This window comes from Hypomesus nipponensis, chromosome 13 (genome assembly GCF_054491055.1).
Source record: "Hypomesus nipponensis isolate SF chromosome 13, ASM5449105v1, whole genome shotgun sequence".
Taxonomy (NCBI): Eukaryota; Metazoa; Chordata; class Actinopteri; order Osmeriformes; family Osmeridae; genus Hypomesus; species Hypomesus nipponensis.
Window position 1 is genome coordinate 13,492,359 of NC_140373.1, and position 19,166 is coordinate 13,511,524.

General features: G+C 42.5%; 1 protein-coding gene across 1 annotated transcript; it reads left to right on the forward strand.

Moving 5' to 3' along the window:
• On the forward strand, positions 1-8,772 carry LOC146260343 (uncharacterized). Its single transcript, XM_084670848.1, has 8 exons — positions 1-1,231; positions 1,741-1,789; positions 1,903-1,993; positions 2,120-2,156; positions 2,355-4,683; positions 5,105-6,384; positions 6,665-6,731; positions 6,929-8,772. The coding sequence occupies exons 1-8, from the start codon at positions 1,178-1,180 to the stop codon at positions 7,072-7,074; spliced, it is 4,053 nt and encodes a 1,350-aa protein (XP_084526974.1). The 5' UTR covers positions 1-1,177; the 3' UTR covers positions 7,075-8,772.
• Positions 8,773-19,166: the final 10,394 nt, after the last annotated feature.

Here is a 19,166-nt window from a genome sequence, read left to right on the forward strand (position 1 = left end):
GCAAGAGCTATTATTTATTTGTTTATTAAGAAAAGTGATGCTGGTGTGGTTTGGTCCCAGGTTGATGCTGTGGATCAATGTAGCCTACATATTTGTTTCATGTTTTTATGTTGGGATAACTTGCTGTTGGTGAATGTGCATCTTTCGGGGTGCAGGCGAGAAAGTTTGGGGTCTCGTGCGCTCTCGCGCGGAGAAAGGAAGGCTAACCGCAATAGAGGGAGACGAGAGAGAGACTAGAAATAAAAAAAACGATTAGCATTTTACTGAGAAGAAAGAAAGAGACAAAGATATTGATTTAGTTAGCTAGTAATGTATGTTGTTGTTTTGTGAATGAGTATTGATTGAGAGAATATTAATTATTTCGCTTAAAGCGAGGGTTTTGTTTTCCTGAATTGGTTTGTTTTAGCGGTTGGCTAGCCGACGAAGCTCTGCTACAGTAGGCCTACGGTTGGAGAACTATTAGCTGCCTTAGCTGTGTCCTTTTTTCCCCCTCCTGCATTCCTCTACATTCCTTGGGGAAAAATAAAGCAGAGGTAATAGAGAAACAACATATCAAAAATAATAACAACAACAATTCTATTACCTCTGAAATATAGCCAACGTGTTCTGTGTGTTTCATTCTGTAGTGCAAACAGTACCATCTTTCCAAAGAACCACATATTCTGATACATCTCCCATTGATCATCATTATTATTCTCTGTAGCGGTGTTAAAGTTAGACACTCGTTACACATACATGTAAAGGCACGCGTGCGTGTGTTAATAAAGATTCAGTCTTTATTTATTGTTTTACAGCAAAGCTGATTTCTCACTGTGTGGTTTATTACGTGAAAGTAGTATTTGGATAGCACTGGGTACAGGACGTAGAATCGCTGTACAATTCACACTGTCAAAAATGTCCCTACCAATTCGAGTAAAGTGGGAAACAACCCGCGAGTAGTTATTTAAAAACATCCCAATCGTACCTATTTGTCAAAACGTCGGGCCATTGTTTTGGAAAAGACGCCGCGCTATTTAGACATGATGACGTCATGGGGCATAAAGGGATTGTGACGCACTTTACCAAATGATATAAAAACGACTTGCAAAATCAAACCTGTCAGTGATGAAATAAATGTTCATCACAAGGCAAAGGAGTCGTTTGAAAGAGTTTGCCATTCATACTGAGTCAGTAAAACATGGATGAAATCCCAAAACAGAAAAGACAACAAGAACGGAGGCCTAAACAGAAGGTAAGTAAGTGGGTTAAACCTTCGGGGTTTAGGTTGGTTGAGGGGCAGTTCTATGGGCGTATGTGAAGCCCTCTGTGACATGCTTGCGTGTAAAAAGGGCTATACAAATACATTTGATTTGAATATGGTTATTTATCCTAGTAGCTAAAACGATGAAAACACACGAAAATGTTTGATTCTTCAGATTCTTTAGAATTTCATTTCTGTGAGTTTAACTGTTGTGTTTAACAATGTGACTTAACTTGGATACATAGTGTAGATCTAGTTATATTTCATATTTCCAAGTCATTAACTTGGATACATAGTGTAGATCACAGACAGAGAGGTGCCTTGAACAGAAATTATTTTAACTTTTGATATGACTTGGAAATATGAAATATAACTTTTGATATGACTTGGAAATATGAAATATAACTTTTGAAGTCATATCAATCTACCTCCATGTCTCCAAAAACTCTGATAACTTTCTCTGTTACTTTGCCTTGCTAAAGCGTTTGTCTTGCCTGCAGATCAGGGTTACATGTGTGAAGATGCCTCCCATGTACCAGAGCAGCTACCGTGAGTAATCGGTTTATTAATGTATCAAAAGTACAACATTCATGATTGAATTATCACTTTCTATCAAGAGAGAGGGATCCACCAATCACACTGTGACAATCCTCGACATATAGGTGTTCTTCCACCAATCAAAATCCAATCCCGCCCAGAGGAACCAATGACGCTGGACGAAATTCCAGTGTCAGAGGCCATGATGTCCCACCCGTGAGTGTCCCTGTTAACGTCCCCTTTAGGCTACTGGTCTGTTGAACACAATGTTAAGATGTGTCGTTAGTTGTCATTGTACTGTATAGAGAGTCAGTAACACATCTGTTCTTGTTCTTGTTACAGTCAGTGGAGACTGGTCAAAAAGGTCCTGTTGAGAAAGGTAGATAAAATCTTTAGTTTCTAACTCAAAATACTTTTTTACTCAGCTTGACAATAACTATGTGTACTGTATCTGAACTGCGATTGAACTTTCTCCCCTTTTTTCACTCTGCCTGTTTTCTCTCCTCTCTTTCCATCCTTTTCTGTCTCTTCCCCCTCTCACCCTCTCTCTCTCTCTCTCTCTCTCTCTCTCTCTTAGAACAAGAGTATCGCTGAGCTGCAGAAGCGCTCAGAGGAGATGATGGAGTGGGTTCTCCAGGTGGCCAATGATGGGGTTCTGCCTGCCATTGCCCTTTACCAGGTCCACCTCCACCAAGACCCTCTGTCTTCCGCTACCTCCTACAGCAGCGGCATCTCGACAAGGAACAGGTCTTCTTCGTCTCCTCTTTTGTCCAAGGACCAGGCCTCTTCTCAGGGCTCAGCCCAGCCTGATGTCCCCGAGGGGATCATCTCAGAGAAGTCCCACCCCCTGCTGGAAAGCGGGCTGGGATCCAGGCCACAGGACAGGCTATCGAGCGAGAGGCCTCCGACACCCCTTCACCCCAGTAGGTCCACAGAGGAGGATATCCTTGCCACGGCATCCCTCACTGTGGCAGAGGTCATCGCCATGTTGAAGGGAGTGATGGCGAGAGACAGGGAAGAGGCGAAGCTGTCTGCCATTGTAGAGGAGCTCTGTGACTCGGCCATGGACAAGGTGATGGACGAGTTGGTGCTTCACCACCCGGGCAGCTCCTTGTCTGAATTCTATTTGACAAGTATCTCTGAGGACCTGATCCTGAACACCTGGCAGGACGCCAAGGAGAAGATCCAGGTCCTCGCCGACATCCACATGGACGCCGTCAACGAGCAGATGCCCCCGCGGCCCCTGTTGTCTGCCAACAGCAATACGTCAGAGGTCGTCTTCCACAGGGAGAAAAAGGAGGCTGAGAAGATGGTGTCGTTCTTCATTGGCAGTGTGGCGGAAGCCCAGGAGATGGAAAAGGCTATGACATCGCCCAGGCCCAGCTGTGTGACAGCGGTATCGACCGGCTCAGGCCGCAGCTCGGTCAGCAGCATTGGACTCGTCAGATACGATAGCGAGCCTCACAACCCCTCCACCCAGATGGAGAGCCTCTCTGGCATCCTGTCCCACCATGCCCTCTTCCAGAGACAGGGCGTTTTCACCACAGAGGAGAAGCTGGAGCTGGTGAGGCGGTTGGGGGGCATCCTCCAGGGGATAGTGGCCAGAGAAAGACGCTCTTCCCTGAACCATCCCCAAGACGCCGACACGGCCTCCCTGCCCCAGAACATCTCCAGTGCCTGCACCATCATCCACCTTGTTCTGGAGAACTTCAGCGCAGCAGCGGAGATGATTACAGAAGGAGAGGTGGACTTCCTGCAGCCACGCGGTAATGACTTCACCCTGTTAGTGGAGTGCGTGAGCGAGTCCCTGCTCAGCCAGGTTACGGAGGAGGTGAAGGCCCTACAGAGGAGGAACCAGGGGGTCAGCAGCGGGAGGAGCAGCAGGAGGAGCCGCAGCCAGGGAGAGCTGCTGGGGAACTGGGTCAAGGGAAAGGAGGAGAAGGAGGCCTGCACACGCTCGTGTCAGGAAAGCTTCCTTTTCAGCACCCAGCAGGAGGAGAGGAGATCAGAGGAGGAGTGCGGCTCGGCTAGCGACGAGGAGGAGGAGGAGCAGCAGAAGGAGGAGGCCAGGTCAGCCTCCAGTAGCCCTAGCCCCAAGAGCCCTAGCACCAGGGGCCCTAGCCCCAGGAGCCCTAGCCCCAGGATCAAGGCAAACAGCCACAACCTCAACCTGACGGCTCACAAAATGCTGGACACTGTCATGCGGATGGCCTACTCCACCAGATCAGTCTCCAATGATGAAGACTGCGAAAAAGACAAAGGAGGCTCCTCCGTCGGGTTGTTGGACCAGGCTGAGTACGACCTGGGCCGCCTGCTCGCCTCTCACAACATGTGTACCAGGATGTTGCAGACGAGGATCCAGAGCTTCTCCATGGAGCTGATCGACCGCCTCTATGAGCTGCTCCTGGACACGCAGGTGGGACGACTCCCCTCGACAGGCCGCTGCCGCTCCAAGCCCAACATCCAGAACCCGGAGGCCAAGCAGCACCTGGACTGGGAGCTCTTCGCTCCGATGCTGTACAATTTCATCCACTTGGCTTTCAAGAAACTGATGGAGAACTTCCTTGGCCTGACCAACTCGCTTCCGGACGAATGTGTCCTGGTGAACGACCACCTCGAATGGATGTGTAAGAAGGACAGGACCTCCATCAAGGATGTATCTTGGGAGAGCAGCGACAGCAGTGACAGCGACAACAGCAGCGACCGCGCGTCTCTGGAAGGGTCCCACTGCGTGATGCCGGGCCCCAGCCGAGGGACTGTGGGTAGGAACCGGCCATCTTCCTCTGCCAGCCAGGACCAGAGGAGGGCGCTAGAGGCCATTTCTGAGGTGTTGACCCTCAAAGTGGGAGGGGTCCTTCAGTGCTCCTGCAATGACCCAGAAAAAGTAATGGCCATTGTCAACAAAGGTAGTGAAATCTTTTACTCAATTCAATATATAGACCCCAAAGGGAATTTTCAGGTGTTCAGGTAGCCTAACTAGTAACACTGAGCACACTGTTACAGAATAAGTACAAATGATAGACTGCATTAAATGGAATGCTCTTTAGAAATAGAATGTCTCACCATGTCGCCATATTGCTGTTATTAAATGGATGTGTTTTACATGTTACAAGAAATCCTCCTTGTGAAATTTTCCTTCACCTTTTGAGGTATAAGACCTCTGGAGTCTATAACTTTGCCATATAATACAAAGTTGTAAGTGCTACAGTACTGCTGTAGGTATAGTTAAGAACTATAATATTAATACTGTTTTAAGAAAAGTATAGGTAATAGCTATAGTAATATAAGGATACTTAAAAGTGTGAGTGTGTTTTTTTTTTGTGCCAGGCCTTGATGCTGAGTTCATGGCCAGGATCGCTGACCTTTGCAGGTCCTCCTCTGAAGCCACAACAGGAAGTCTCAACCCAGAGTTGAGTTCAAGTTTCACTAACCTACAAGTAGGCCAGTTTGAGAAGGCCAATATTGTCCCCGACAACGACAATGTTGACCATGTTTGTGAATTCCATGAAGAGGAAGACATGTCAGATAGTCTGACCAAAGGCATCAACATTGCCAGGCAAATAAATACTACGGGGGATGGGAAAGATGATGAAGCTTCTGGTCTCCCTGAGGTGGTCCAGGTGCTTCCCTGGTTGCCCCCGAGACCCCCTGAGACCCCCTCCCTGCAAACTTTGGAGATTGGCATCCAGGAGAAGGTCTGGAAGCCCTCCGGGCCCAGTGCCCTACACCACCAGACCCTGCGGGACCTGCTGCATGGTCTTCTGGTCCGCCTGGCCCTCCAGGAGTCCCCCTCAACCTCTAGCTCCCTCACCTTCTCACAGATAGAGGCAACTCTCCTCCAGGAAGTAGGCTGGATTCTCAAGACCCAAGATGGGATCAGCCTCGTCCTGGAGCACCTGCCTCAGAGCCCTTTCTACAGCGGCACAGACGCCCTGGACGCCATGTTGGAGGCGGCTTATGCTAAGCTGTTGCTCAGCGCTAACAGCAGCAGAGCCCTGCTCCGCTCCGCTTGCCATGGAGAAGCTGGAGCCATTTGTGGTCTGGCTGAGACCATCGCCAAGGTCATCTCCCGCCACGCCGAGGCCTGGCGCGCTCCTGCCGTGTCCGATCTTAGCGTCCATTTTGAGAAGGAGAATGCTATAAACTCTGCTGGCTTGGAAAAGGCCGGTGGAAGCTCCAGCTCCCTGTGTGAGGATGTGAGGCTACATGATGGACCTGAGATGGAGTCTTCTGGCTTGGGAAAGGCCAGTGAGACCCATATGGAGACTAAAGCAGATGGAAAGGTCAAGAAGACATGTGACAGATTTGGTTTGGTAAAGGCCAGAGAGTGTCCCTTCTCCTCCAGATCACCGGAAGAGCTCAGGGTCTCCAGGAAGCAGAGAGAGAGAGCTGCAGACCCAGGCTTGTTAAAGGCCTGGGAGAAGATCGACAGGTCTTCTGAGGAGACCTCCACCTCCCAGTCCTGCCACTCCTCCTCTTCATCCTCCAACTCAATGTTATCTCCCTCTGTGCCCTCCCAAACCTTCAACAGGTCTTCCATCTTCCATTCCAATCTGGGCCGTCTTGGAAAGAAAAAACTCTCCAGCCTCCAAAGATGGTTCACATTGGTAAGATGAAAATAACTCCACAAACACTGGCACTGGGTAGAACTGACCTTAACTGAGTCAAGGATAAGATGGGTTACAAGTAAGCATGTGTAGAATACATTATGTATGAGTTGTAAACATTAGATGTAATTATTTTGCAGACTTATTCATTCAAATCCAAACACGAGGGATTTGAACCTCTGACAGTTACAGTTAATGTAGTTATGTCCTGTCAACATAATGTAAAACATTTAAGAATTTAAAGGAATTATGTTTGTCTTTACTCTCCCTTCCACCCCAGATGAGAAAGAAGACCAAGGCTGTCACTGGAAAAAGGAAAAAACAAAAGACAGTTACTCCTCTCAACGGTAAAAGTGAGATTATGAATGGATATTTGTTCATTTAGGCTAGGCTTTAGTTGGCTCTCCCATCATTTCACACAAACACACACACACACGCACACACACACGCACACACACACACACACACTCGTTGCAAGTAAATAGACAGTGCTGAAGGTGTGTGTGATGTTATGTCCTGTTGTGTGATGGTTTTCCATGTCCAGGCCCAGATCTTGCAGAGTCCTCCAGCATCCCAGGAGAAGAGGAACAGAAGCAGAAGAAGAAGAAGAAGTCTATTAAAGGCTTCTTCTGCAGGATCTCTGGAGCTCTCTCCAAGGTGTTCTGCTGTAGCTGCATGACTCACCAGTAGAGGGAGCTGCCTGCTTACTGACCTGACTACAGCAAGGACCTGTCACTTCCCACTCTGATCATTTTTTTAAATCACTTTTGATCTGTTTTTCATGAATTAAAAAAACCCTAAAAAACATTGGCATTTTGTTTACACCTCCCTTATAATCCCTAAGCTGTTTGTGTTTTGGTTTTGTGACATCTCCATATCAGGACTGCAGCCACACAGAGGATACTTATTGTGGCACAGTACACAGCCACTTTACTTCAGTTTAAGACTGAGAGAAAACACTAGCATTTCTGTGTGAGGCGTGAACCGTCCGACGCGCAGCGGAGTCCGTTATCAGATGATATTGGACACCTCGAAGGGCATTATCCCGCTTATACCATGGTCACTTGCCAACGATTTTTTTTTAACAAACATTAATTTATGTTTTAAGGCGTTTTGCAATAGAAATCTAACGTTTTTTAACGTTAGCCAACTCTGATATTTATAGTCCGCTCAGCTCATAGAACCAACACCGGCTTTCCTTTGGCTGAGCTATTAGCCCAAAAGCTAACGTTATGCTAGCAGGATTCAAAGCCAATAACATTGTGTACGGTTGACAAACAGTAAATATAATTTTACAGTATGTTTGACAATAAGATTTGCTAGCTAACCAGCCATGTCACTGTCCCAAAATCAATATCAAGATTTTCACGAACAATATCGTACTACATCTTGCCGACGTATCTTATACACATAGGGCCGACGTCGGCAGAAATAGGCCGTGGGCCGGACCCCGAAATTGTGAATTTCATTGATCCCTGTCAGGGAACTAAGTCATTTGTTTACAGATGGCATGGAAAAATTCGTATAAGTAGTTTACCGATTGTTTCCAACGTGGATATGTGCATATTTGATGAAGATATCGATTTAAACGTTTACATTTTTAAAAGGGCAAATTTGTAGGACTACTAAAACGTTGCCTCAGAAAACGTAAACAAATCCCCCGTCTCCTTGACAACCTGTCACGTCGCCCTGATTAGAACGAAAGCCTGCTATTAAAAATAGTTTTTTTAAATACTTTTTGTCTAACGTTACATGACATGAGCTATAATATACATTGAGCACTTACAGTACCGTCAGACCTCCGTTGATCACCTGTGGGTTATCTAATGTTACATGGAGCAAAACATCAAACATCATAAAGCAAAACGTCAAAGCGAGACGCGATGACAGCCGGCAACTTATTTGACAATGAAGTGCTGTATACATGTTGCCTCGAAGACAAAAAGCCAAATATCCCTATTCTCAAAAGCAAGTTGGGCATCATTTGTTCAGTGTGCCCAGAAATGGGTTAATCTCAACACAGCTGAGAGTTTGATTGCTGAAAAAGCAATAGCGAAATTTAATTTGACGGAGACGTGGCGAGACCAAGATGTGCCAGAAAACTAAAGGAGAAAAACGGACTTGGCCCACAGTCTAAAAGTAATGTGTGCTATCCCAGATGATCTGGGTCTTCCTCAAGCAACCAGCAACTCAGTTTGTTCTACTCGGTCACGGCCATCAGACTCAGATATATTATTAGTTTCTACCAGCTCAGCTAATTCTATCAGTGTATGCACAATTTGAGGGAGCGCCATGATCTGTGATGCGCCCTCTAAAGACCCGGCAATTCAGTCAATTTCTAGGCAAATTTGGTCATGTAGCGTTAATGCAATGCGTATGTGCACACCGCCCCCTACCGAACAAGATGGGTAGCTCGGTCAGCGAGAAGGGTCCAAATGGTGCTCCCTCCTCAGGCCAATAGGGTCCAAATGCAGTGCTCCCTCCTCAGGCGAGAAGGGTCCAAATGCAGTGCTCCCTCCTCCAATAGGGTCCAAATGCAGTGCTCCCTCCTCAGGCCCCTCTAAACCGGAACTCTCTCCTCAGGCCCCTAGAGCCGGAACTCTCTCCTCAGGCCCCTTTTTTCATGTGTATCCGAGGTATTAGCGCCACCGCTGGTCGGAGGATACTGTAGGCTATTTATATTAATAGGCTACCTTACATTGAACTTCGGTTTTAGCATAAGTCAATAATGTTTAACAAAGCGGAAATTAGCATTGCGGCTAGCGTTACGTATTGCTAACATTACAAACATGATCACTGTTCTAACCCTGGCAAGCATAGAAAATAGGTTTGGCAGTTTAGCGTCATCTAGTGGTCATTATAGAATATCACATTTTTTCCGTTGGTCATTTGCAGCAGCAACAGCTGGCTCGTGTTATTGTTTATTGTTTCCACGGCAACAAGAGCCGGCTCTGAAATAATTCATTTTTTAACGTTGATAATACAAACAACACTACTCTCTTAATCTGAAATCAATATCCATCCTTGTATTTATGTTAAATGTTGCTTCATCAATTACCACTTCAATCATAAAGATGTGTAATAGCACTAAACATATATTCCATATTCCAATAACGTAGGATTACGGTGTTCATGGGAAACTTAGGCTACTGCAGGGGGATAAATTAACAATAACCATGCCCAGAACATAGCCTTATGTATCGTTGATGAAATGCCTCATTTAGGCTATCACCGGCCAAACTGGCTTGCGAGTTTTTATTATGAAAATGAAATTTAGCCCGCATTTGGAGGGTCTTAATTTAGAACTCTGTACCTAACGCTAGCCGCAATGCTAATTTCCGCTTTGTTAAACACTATTGACTTATGCTAAAACCGAAGTTCAATGTAAGTTAGCCTATTAATATAAATAGCCTACTACAGTATCCTCCGACCAGCGGTGGCACTAATACCTCGGATACACATGAAAAAAGGGGCCTGAGGAGAGAGTTCCGGCTTCAGGGGCCTGAGGAGAGAGTTCCGGTTTGGAGGGGCCTGAGGAGGGAGCACTGCATTTGGACCCTATTGGCGGTCAGCAGGGAGCTGAAGAAGAGAGGCTACTGACGTCACTCTGCTGCGCCGCTCAGAATGCATTTTCGTTTTCGAATTATGGGCAGTTCTTTGCGGGCAGAACACGAAAACAAAAATGCATTTCTGGAAATGCATTTGAATTTGAATTGTGGTCACGATTTTGCAGCCATGTTCTTGAAAATGAAAAAGCATTTCTGGAAATGCATTTGAATTTGAATTGTGGTTACGATTTTGCAGCCACATTTCAAATGTCTTTTTCGTTTTCATTTTAATTAAGTGAAAGAATGAGCAGTCTTAAAGAAGAAAATTAAAATGCAAATAGAATGATTGATTACTCATTTTATTTATGAGTCAAATAATGCAGCTACATTCTTAACATGAAAAAGCATTTCTGGAAATGCATTTTCATTTGAATTTTGGTCACGATTTGCTTCCATAGTATCATAGCTACATGTATGACCTTTGCAGCAAAAAAAAAAAAACGTGCGAAAATCCGTTTGGTAGGCTATTCAGTGCGGTATGATTAATTAAATGCGCTGACAGCTCATTGCCCCAACCAAACAGATTACACTGAGTGGAGGGATCGGACCTTTCCAAGATGGCGGCCCCACGTCTAGTCAGCGCCAGTAGGCAGTAGCGTTCGATGCGGCGTCTATTCTTTATTGGGGTGTGCTTGCCTTTTGCAGGCACAAACCATTGTAATCTCACATATATATGCTTGTTTTTCAACTTCTCAGTTCTTCCGCCATTTTTTGGCCTTCAACTAGTCCTGAATACTTTCACCGATTCCTACAATTTTTGTATCAAAACGTTCAGCTCCTTCAGGAGATGATGGCTATGACTTCTCACTTTTATACTTTTTAAAGAATCAAGGTTTTTGTGCAAATAAAAAATTTAGCTCCTTCTTGATTTTTATGATTGAGCAGCCAGCAGAGTGGCACACTTTTTCTGGTCTTCAACTAAATTGTCAAACAAATTCCTCTGACGTTCATATAGTTCAACTTACAGAAACAGGTTATACCTTAAAATGTAGGAAAACTTGTCCTCTTTCAGCCAATGTAACTACCAAAGAGCTCACATTTACAGATTTTCAGCTTTGAGCCTTGAAGCGAGAGCAGCCTTTCAAATTCTCTCACTAACTTCGATGGAGAGGTGGGTAAAATTAGTCAGAGAATTTCGAAAGTAGACGTGTTTTTAAACTGCCGGTAGAGTCGTATTTCTGACCGCACAGACATATAAAGGACATGTCTGGTTTCGGAAGAGTCTTGGGTCTCGGAAAATATTCATTTTTTGGATTGGACGTAAAGTTTTGCGTCTAGGTTAACTTGTTTGAGGTGTGGATTCTGGCTACATCTCTCAAAATCGAGCTAGCGCGATGGCTCTCTCCATAACTAAAAACGGTTTGACTTTTTATTTTTCCACAATCGACCAAATTGGCCAAACAAGGTATGTACATTGAGCTTAAAGTGTACATAATCTAGCAGGATCGTTTTTATTTTAGCAAGTTTTAGAGAAATATGCAAAAATCGAGGCGCGACTGTCATAGATGACCGTCACGAACAGCCAAACCAGGGCTGGGGTAGTTTAGCTACGCTAAGCTTAGCTAAGGCCGATTTATACTTCTGCGTCTCCGTTAACGGACAGACGTACGGAGTCGGACGGATTGGTTGAATTTATACTACTCCGACGGCTCTGCGTGCTGAAAGCTATTCACCACTAGAACAGTAGATGGCGCTGCACTGCAATGCTCGCTAGGTTATCGAAAAGTCGGAGCAAATTTACAAATTAGCCGCTTCATCAATAAAATAAGCACATTCTTAGCAACTACACTGCCCAATTTCGTCACATTTTAATTCAGATGCTGATTTACATGTACTGTTTAGCTGAAAATGAATTGTAAAAACTTACAACAATGGCGGTCAAAGGATTCTGTTCTCCTGTTGGTCACGGCAACTCCGCCCCCGCCCTTGACGCAAGCGGTTCTTAATACGGACCAATCACAGCCAAGGGGTATCCGTAAAAAGACGCACGGACAGACGGATAGTTAGGAAAATCAGGAAGTACACGCAGAGCTCTGCAAGGGCTCTGCGAGGACACGCAGAGGGTGTGTCTTGACGGAGAGGGCGTTCCCCGTGTGCGTGTGCGTAAAAACGCAGAAGTATAAATCAGCCTTAAGTGTTTGCTGCAGCTGGCGCTAATCCTACAAACAAACGCTTCGTAACTGGAAAGCTTTTACTTTTATTTGATGATATTGAACACAGATGTAAAGTAACTTGTCTTTACTCTAAATATCTTCTCCGTTTTCAATTTGAAGTAGTAGATCTACATACCACTTTGACACACTTGCAAGAAATAATCCGCTGGTTAGATGTAGCATGATCTTGTTATTTACTATAAAAAACTCACCAGGGACAACGACAACATCACCAACCCTGCACTATGAATTATTATTTTGATGTCATCTTAAATTAAGTATCTGAACAGGACTGGGTGTGCAGGCACGCATGATTAGTTTCTCCTCCGTTTTGAGATTCTAGGTTAGAAATGTTGCCACTCTGTTGTCAATGACCAGCGGTTGCTACGTTTTCCCAGCAAGTTCCAGTTATTCCATTGTTGTCCTCTTACCTTCAAATTCGTTCAACCCAGACTTGAGCAACTGGTTTTCTGTTCAATTTTCATATTTTCCTGCAGCTCATCTTTCTGAAATGTTCCCCTTTTTGTTTAGCATTTTTCTTCTCTTTTCTGGAGTTTTATGCCTTCATCTCGGTGCAGGTCCTTTCTAACAAACATTTCAGGCCTTTTGAAACCTGAGCAAATGACTTTCTACTACATTTTCAAATTCTTCTGAATTATTTCCCTTTTTGTATTATTCTTCTCTTTTTTGTAGTTTTATGCTTTCGTCCAGCCCCTATTTAAAATATATTTTGGGTGCTTTGAAGCTTCAGCTTATAACTTTCTACAAAATGTTAAGCTTTTTTAGCATGGTCAGCTATCCCCATTCAGGTTTTCAGCATTCTCACTGCTGTTTTGCAGGAACAGCCTTTTCTAGTTAATGTTTATTTTCGCGCCCCTAAGGCTCAATCAATATTTGGACTACATAGACAATGTCGATGTCAAAAGGTTTGTCTTGGTCACGATTGCGTTGGTTCTATTCGGATTTATGTTCCGTTGCACGGTTTAGGTTTTAATTAAGTTTTTGTGGCAAAAGTGAAGCTAACAGTGGCTAACTTGCTAGCCATAATCATAGACATATATACATATATGTATATATGTCTATGGCCATAATCATTGACGCTACTGACGTCACTAACGTCACAAAATATTGTGTGACTACCTCTAGCAGATCATTAGTTAAGCAGCTCGTTAACTTCTGGGAGATAGCTAGGCTAACTGCTTTACTGCAAAGGAGCTGAAGAAACGACACAAGCAAAGAGGCCAGGGTGATAAATATTTACTCATTTAATTTGTGATATGAAACACAATTGTGAAGTGTAATGTACAATATAAGCTGATATAAGGAAGTAGTTACATCTACTTTCGGAAACAGTAAGTTAGTCTACTATTTCACTGAAGCATTAGCATCATGACATTAGCCTCTGTTGCCCGGGCAACACATACTACAGCGGTCTGTGATGCATCTGTTTTCAATCGTTAAAATAAACATTCCTCACAAACAGGGTTCAACATTTAAAAAAATTGCGACTGGCCCCACGGGCAGTGGGTTTGAAACTTACTGGCCCCAAGGCCATTTTTACTGGCCCCCCCTCCAAAAGTTTTAATTTATCATTGTTACAACAAAACCAAAGACTTATAAGTTATGTTATTCTGTTAACATGTTTAACCATTTATTAAACACATCCTGGATATAAAAAGAACAAAAATTAAATCACATTTCTAGTGATAAAAATTATAAGGTCATATTCAGCAAAACAATTGACTTCTAACCTCAAAAATGACGTGCTCTCTTCCCTGCTGACAGCCATCTCTGCACGACTGTCTGGCTAAAACTGAAACCTCTGGTCCCTCAATGCTAATTTATAAAAGCTTCCATTGCATTTTCATCAGTATGATACTAAGTACCCAAGTCGACACCATTCTTCTGCTGCAGTTCAATAGCCCGGGGGAACAAGGCGAACGTCTGTCCGTCTTAATTACGTGATATGCCGTTGTTATAAATCGTGCAATAACATGATGGGCATCTGCATTTAAATTCCTAACCAGCATGGTCAACGGCCTGGAAGATGGATTGTCAACCATTCGCTTAACTGTCACGCAAACCAGGTGCTGCCTGCTAGCATGGCTGGTCAGGGATTGTTTTCGAAAATTGTCGGTGCCTGTGTTAAAAAAGATCCACTTTTGTCTGCTTTAGACGGGAACATACGACAGACGACACAGCGCATTTTAGCTCCATAAAAAAAGTTGCTTCCGTTTGAACTCATAGCTCTATGCTTTCATCTTCACTTTTGTCTCGCGCCAGTTCTTAAAAAATGTATAGAGATTATAGAATTACAATTTGACAACCACTCGTCACTCACTCAACTCTTCATTTGCCAAATGTGCGCCCCACGAGCTGCAAAGTTATTTATGCATTTAGCAGATAGCAAAACATATGAAGGATGTTAACTTTTAGATGCGAATTTTTTTTTTTCAATCAACAATTAGCAGTGGCCCGATCGGGCCAGTGAGTTGCTATTTAACTGTCCTGACGTTACTTTTTACTGGCCCCGGGCCATTATGTCGAACCCTGCTCACAAATACATTTTCGTTGGATTTATTATGACATTAGATTACAAGTAAACGATTTGTTGGTGAAATTATTGTAACCCACTTGGTTAAAAGGTTCAATTGTATTTTATTTATGTTATATTAACATAACATATTATGTTATATATTGTTTTATTTACGTTTTCTATATTAATGGTTTTATCAGAGCCTGTTTAAGGAGAGCCTTGCCACCCCCTATTAAACCCCATTGTACTGAATTTGGCTGCAGTTCCACCAGAGTTCCACTGGGGGTGATCGCGAGCGAGTGCATGTTGAATGGGAGTCTATGGAGCTAAACGGCTAAATTTGTCTCTTTCGCCTGATTGTCGTTGAAAAATCTCCGATTTGATTGTAGTTTGTGCATGTTCAACATGGATTATAGGTCGAAAATTGAATGAACGAGTACTTATGTCCTTTTGATTTCTTACATGGTGAGTCGTTGTTGCCCATAACACGCTAGCATTCTGCTACTGAATTCTGATTGGTTAGTAAAGGACTGATACGACCAGAGCTCCCGTTTGATGGCATCCGAAGCGGAATCAGAATGTCGGAGCATTAGCAACATTAGCAACAACATTAGCAAGCCAAAACTCTTTCAAGCATGTGTATTGACAGGGAGAGCCTAACCTGTCAGCTGTGTTGTCGATGCCCTGAGAGAAAAAAGTAAGTGACCAGAGCTTGCCGTCAAGCAGTAGCTCTGGTCGTACGATGTGTATGACGTCAATGACATTTTCGAAAGCTTTTTAGAACAGAAAGGCAACTTTCAAAAAATCTAAAACCCGGCATTGTGTATTGTTTTGGCCTCCCCTTTCGAATTCAGAATTCAAATTACTGGACCAAAAATTATATCCTGAGAAAAGTGGATTTTGAGGGGTACCGCTCCATAGACCTCCATTCATTCTGCACTCGCTCGTTAGCGCCCTCACATGGAATTAAAACCAGTTCAGAACTCGGAAGTTTCCTGAGAGTGGCAGTTCTCTCTAGTCTCTGGTTTTATTTTGAAAAACTGAAGTTTATTTTGACGGATAACAGGAAGTAGTATGCAGAAACGCAGATAGTTTCACCTGTCTGATTGATGCATGGAGCACTATGGAGGACCAAACTTGCCATATTTAAAAATGAATGAATGAATAAATAAATGTCCACATCCATGCATTTAGACATAAATAAATGAATACATCTACTAATTAATGCACAATTGTCAATCAATATTACCTTATAATTTACATGTATTTATGTATTCATTTATTCATTTATTTATTCATTTATTTATTCATTTATTTATTCATTCATGTATTCATTCATGTGTTCATTCATTTATTCATTCATTTATTCATTCATTTATTCCTTCATTTATTCATTCATTTATTCATTCATTAATTCCTGTATTTCTTCTTCTCAATATGTTAATGAGATGTGTCAATCAAAATAGGTAGGCGGTATTTGACACACCATTGGCTAATCGTTTTCCACGCTTTGTATTCGATTATGTAGCCTTACATCCATCCTTGCTGTCATGGACAACATAGCCTACATGGACAGGCTGGCCGACCTTGTTGAAAACAAAGATTTAATTCACCATATATGATATTTGGATAAACAAACATGTTATAAAGATTTTACTACGTTAGTTGTGGGCTATCACTTAACACCCAACTTCACTACGCTGACCGGCCAACCATGTGTTTACCCCGATAAAAACGTAAACATTTTAAAATAAAAAATCCTGATTGTTGATTGTCAAACCAACATATTTGTCCTGTGTGTGAGCGAGATAGACAATCTGGCATATAGCCCCCAATCAAGCAGAAGAGAAATTTGTGAAGATTGACGACAAAAAGTTAATTATCGAAGATGAAAAGTAGCTTAGTCCTAAATGGAGTTGTATGCCCCATAGCACATATTTTACAAAGACTACGGCAACAAAAGCCAAACGTTGCCACGTTATGTTGGGAATGGGATGCCGTTGCGACGGTTATTGTTGGAGCAACAAGTTGCCTAAATAGCCTGTAGCCTATGCCATGTTTATGTACATGTCAGCTTTACATGTAGAAAATAAAATCTCAGAGAAGGTGAAAGGCTTGGTGACCGGCGTGGAGAAATGCACGTCTAGTGTGAACAGCATCGCGCCATTCGTAGTATATTGTGGCGCTCCAGGGCGCTTCGCAGCCAGTGTGTCCCAGGCGTTAGCTAGATTGAATCTATGGCTCTGGATTAATTGCAATGTCTGAACATCAGTTTCCACGCCTACTGGCCTCCTCTCATTATCATATTGGGAACAATGAATGAATGAATGAATGAATGAATGAATGAATAAATAAATGAATGAATAAATGAATATATAAATGAATGAATGAATGAATAAATAAATCAATAAATCAATACATAAATGAATACAAAATAAATAAATACATAAATGTAAAATATATGTAACTATTGATTGACAATTGTGCATTAATTAATATATATATTCGTTTATTTCTGTCTAAATGCATGGATATGGACATTTATTTATTCATTCATTCATTTGTAAATATGGCAGGTTTGGTCCTCCATAGAGCACAGCCTCTACTCGCACATGTTAATTGAAGAAATTTGAAGAAAGTATGAAAACAGAATCTAATGTCTTAAAAATTACAAATATTTGAGTTGATGATTTTGTATGATAATAGCTCCTGTTTAGAAGTGGAAGAACCGTCGATGAAGCACTTTTATTTTTCTTTAATCACTCCTGAGATAATCCTTCTTGGTAAGCTAGCACTCACATGTTCTCATTGACTGTACGTATTGAGATGCCCATGCCGTGGTCACGCTAGCTAATCATTTGGGTATTTTGCACATTTTAAGTTCATTGTTAAAGCATGTATGTTACTAAATTAATTGATATTGAATAGGAAAACTGCAGTTTTCCTATTCAAGTGCAGAAAAACTAGTCACACTCGCCAAGCGTGATTGGGTCAAGGTAATAAGCAATTGAAGGAAAAATTGTAGTTTTAAGTTATTTAAAATGGGTAAAAACAGCAAAGCTGTGAATTGTTAATTAAAACAATGTATTTCATTTATTTTATTTGTAATCTAAAATCCTATGTTAAAAAGGGTTACAAAGTGAGACAATGCAGATAAGAAAACATGGGTTATGCATTATTACTGTACAAGTTAGTGTTCTTCATAAATACGTGAATGCATTGTTAAATTGTGCTTACATATTTAATTGACATCACTATGGTAAAAATGATATATTTAGCCAAATTAGACATTTATTTTGGAAGTAATTGTAGTTAACTGTTTGTTAACCGTGTTTAGTTATGTTTCAACTTGAGAATATACATTTATGTGAGCCTAATTGCAATTGCATCTAAGATTCTGGACTGTAACACCTGTTTTGTAAATACAGGTCAGGTCTTTTTTTGAGAACGAGGAAAAAACTTGCTTCCAGCCTTGGTGTCCAAGGCGGATGTTGAGATGATCCATTGATGGCGAGCCTCCCAGTTGAACTGTGAGCTTTGACCACCCATTCAACGGATCCTGTGGTAGGATTGTGTCAGTCCCACTGACCGATACTAACAATAGCCTACTGTGGATCCCTCACTGACTTTTGACTATTTCCCCCGAATAACTGACTTGAACATCGACGTTGCAAAGCAACATTTTCCGTAAGGAACAAAGGACAGTTTATTTTATTACTTATTTGGGCCCATAAGTTTGCCTTGTTACTGACAATGATCGCTACCACTGACATTTTCCCCTAGATAAATGTTACGTTTTTGGGGGCATATTTTCATTTAGCAGATGGTACTATTTGAATCGCGATTCCATCTGAGATAGCTACTTCTGGTAACGTCATTGTTAAAATAAGCGTCAAAGGGGGTTCTTTATTAATGAATATGCAATGTGAGTAGGCGAAATGCCTGAAAATATCACTAGAAGGGAACAATTTACAATGACGTTGAAGTCATAGATATTAGGTCAATTTTTACACCGGTCTGCCAAATGTATTAGTTTTGATTCAACTATGAGGTTGCTCATCACCATTCCCTCTTGCAGGGGAAGTGAGAAGACGACTATTTAATTCTACTCTTCACTCTTAGTATTTTGAGTTGTAAATGAGCAGAAAAAAATATGCTTTTAAATCTATGTAATCTTTATAAATAATAAGTAGGCTATGCATTTTAACGCAAGCAAGCACACCCTACAATTTCCCCAGAAATGGTACCCTCTCTAGTTATGTCTATGATTTGGATAACCTTATGCTGTTGTTGGTGTTAAGGCTCGCGATATCCGCCTTTCTCCTCATTGAAATGACTGAGTGTGCACCTCTGCAAACCAGGGTAATCAGATGAGAATGGCTAAATTCGAGGCATCTTACAGCAACGGGGGCTACGAGCCATTGCGATACATCCGTTGTAAACATTAGCGCATGTTGTCGCCCCTCTCCTCCTCATTAGCATTTA

Excerpts from the sequence above, each read along its gene's own strand:
- LOC146260343 (XM_084670848.1), top strand. The coding sequence starts at position 1,178 with ATGGATGAAATCCCAAAACAGAAAAGACAACAAGAACGGAGGCCTAAA. Across the intron at positions 1,790-1,902 it reads CATGTACCAGAGCAGCTACC|GTGTTCTTCCACCAATCAAA; the intron begins GTGAGTAATCGG and ends CTCGACATATAG. Across the intron at positions 6,385-6,664 it reads TCCAAAGATGGTTCACATTG|ATGAGAAAGAAGACCAAGGC; the intron begins GTAAGATGAAAA and ends CTTCCACCCCAG.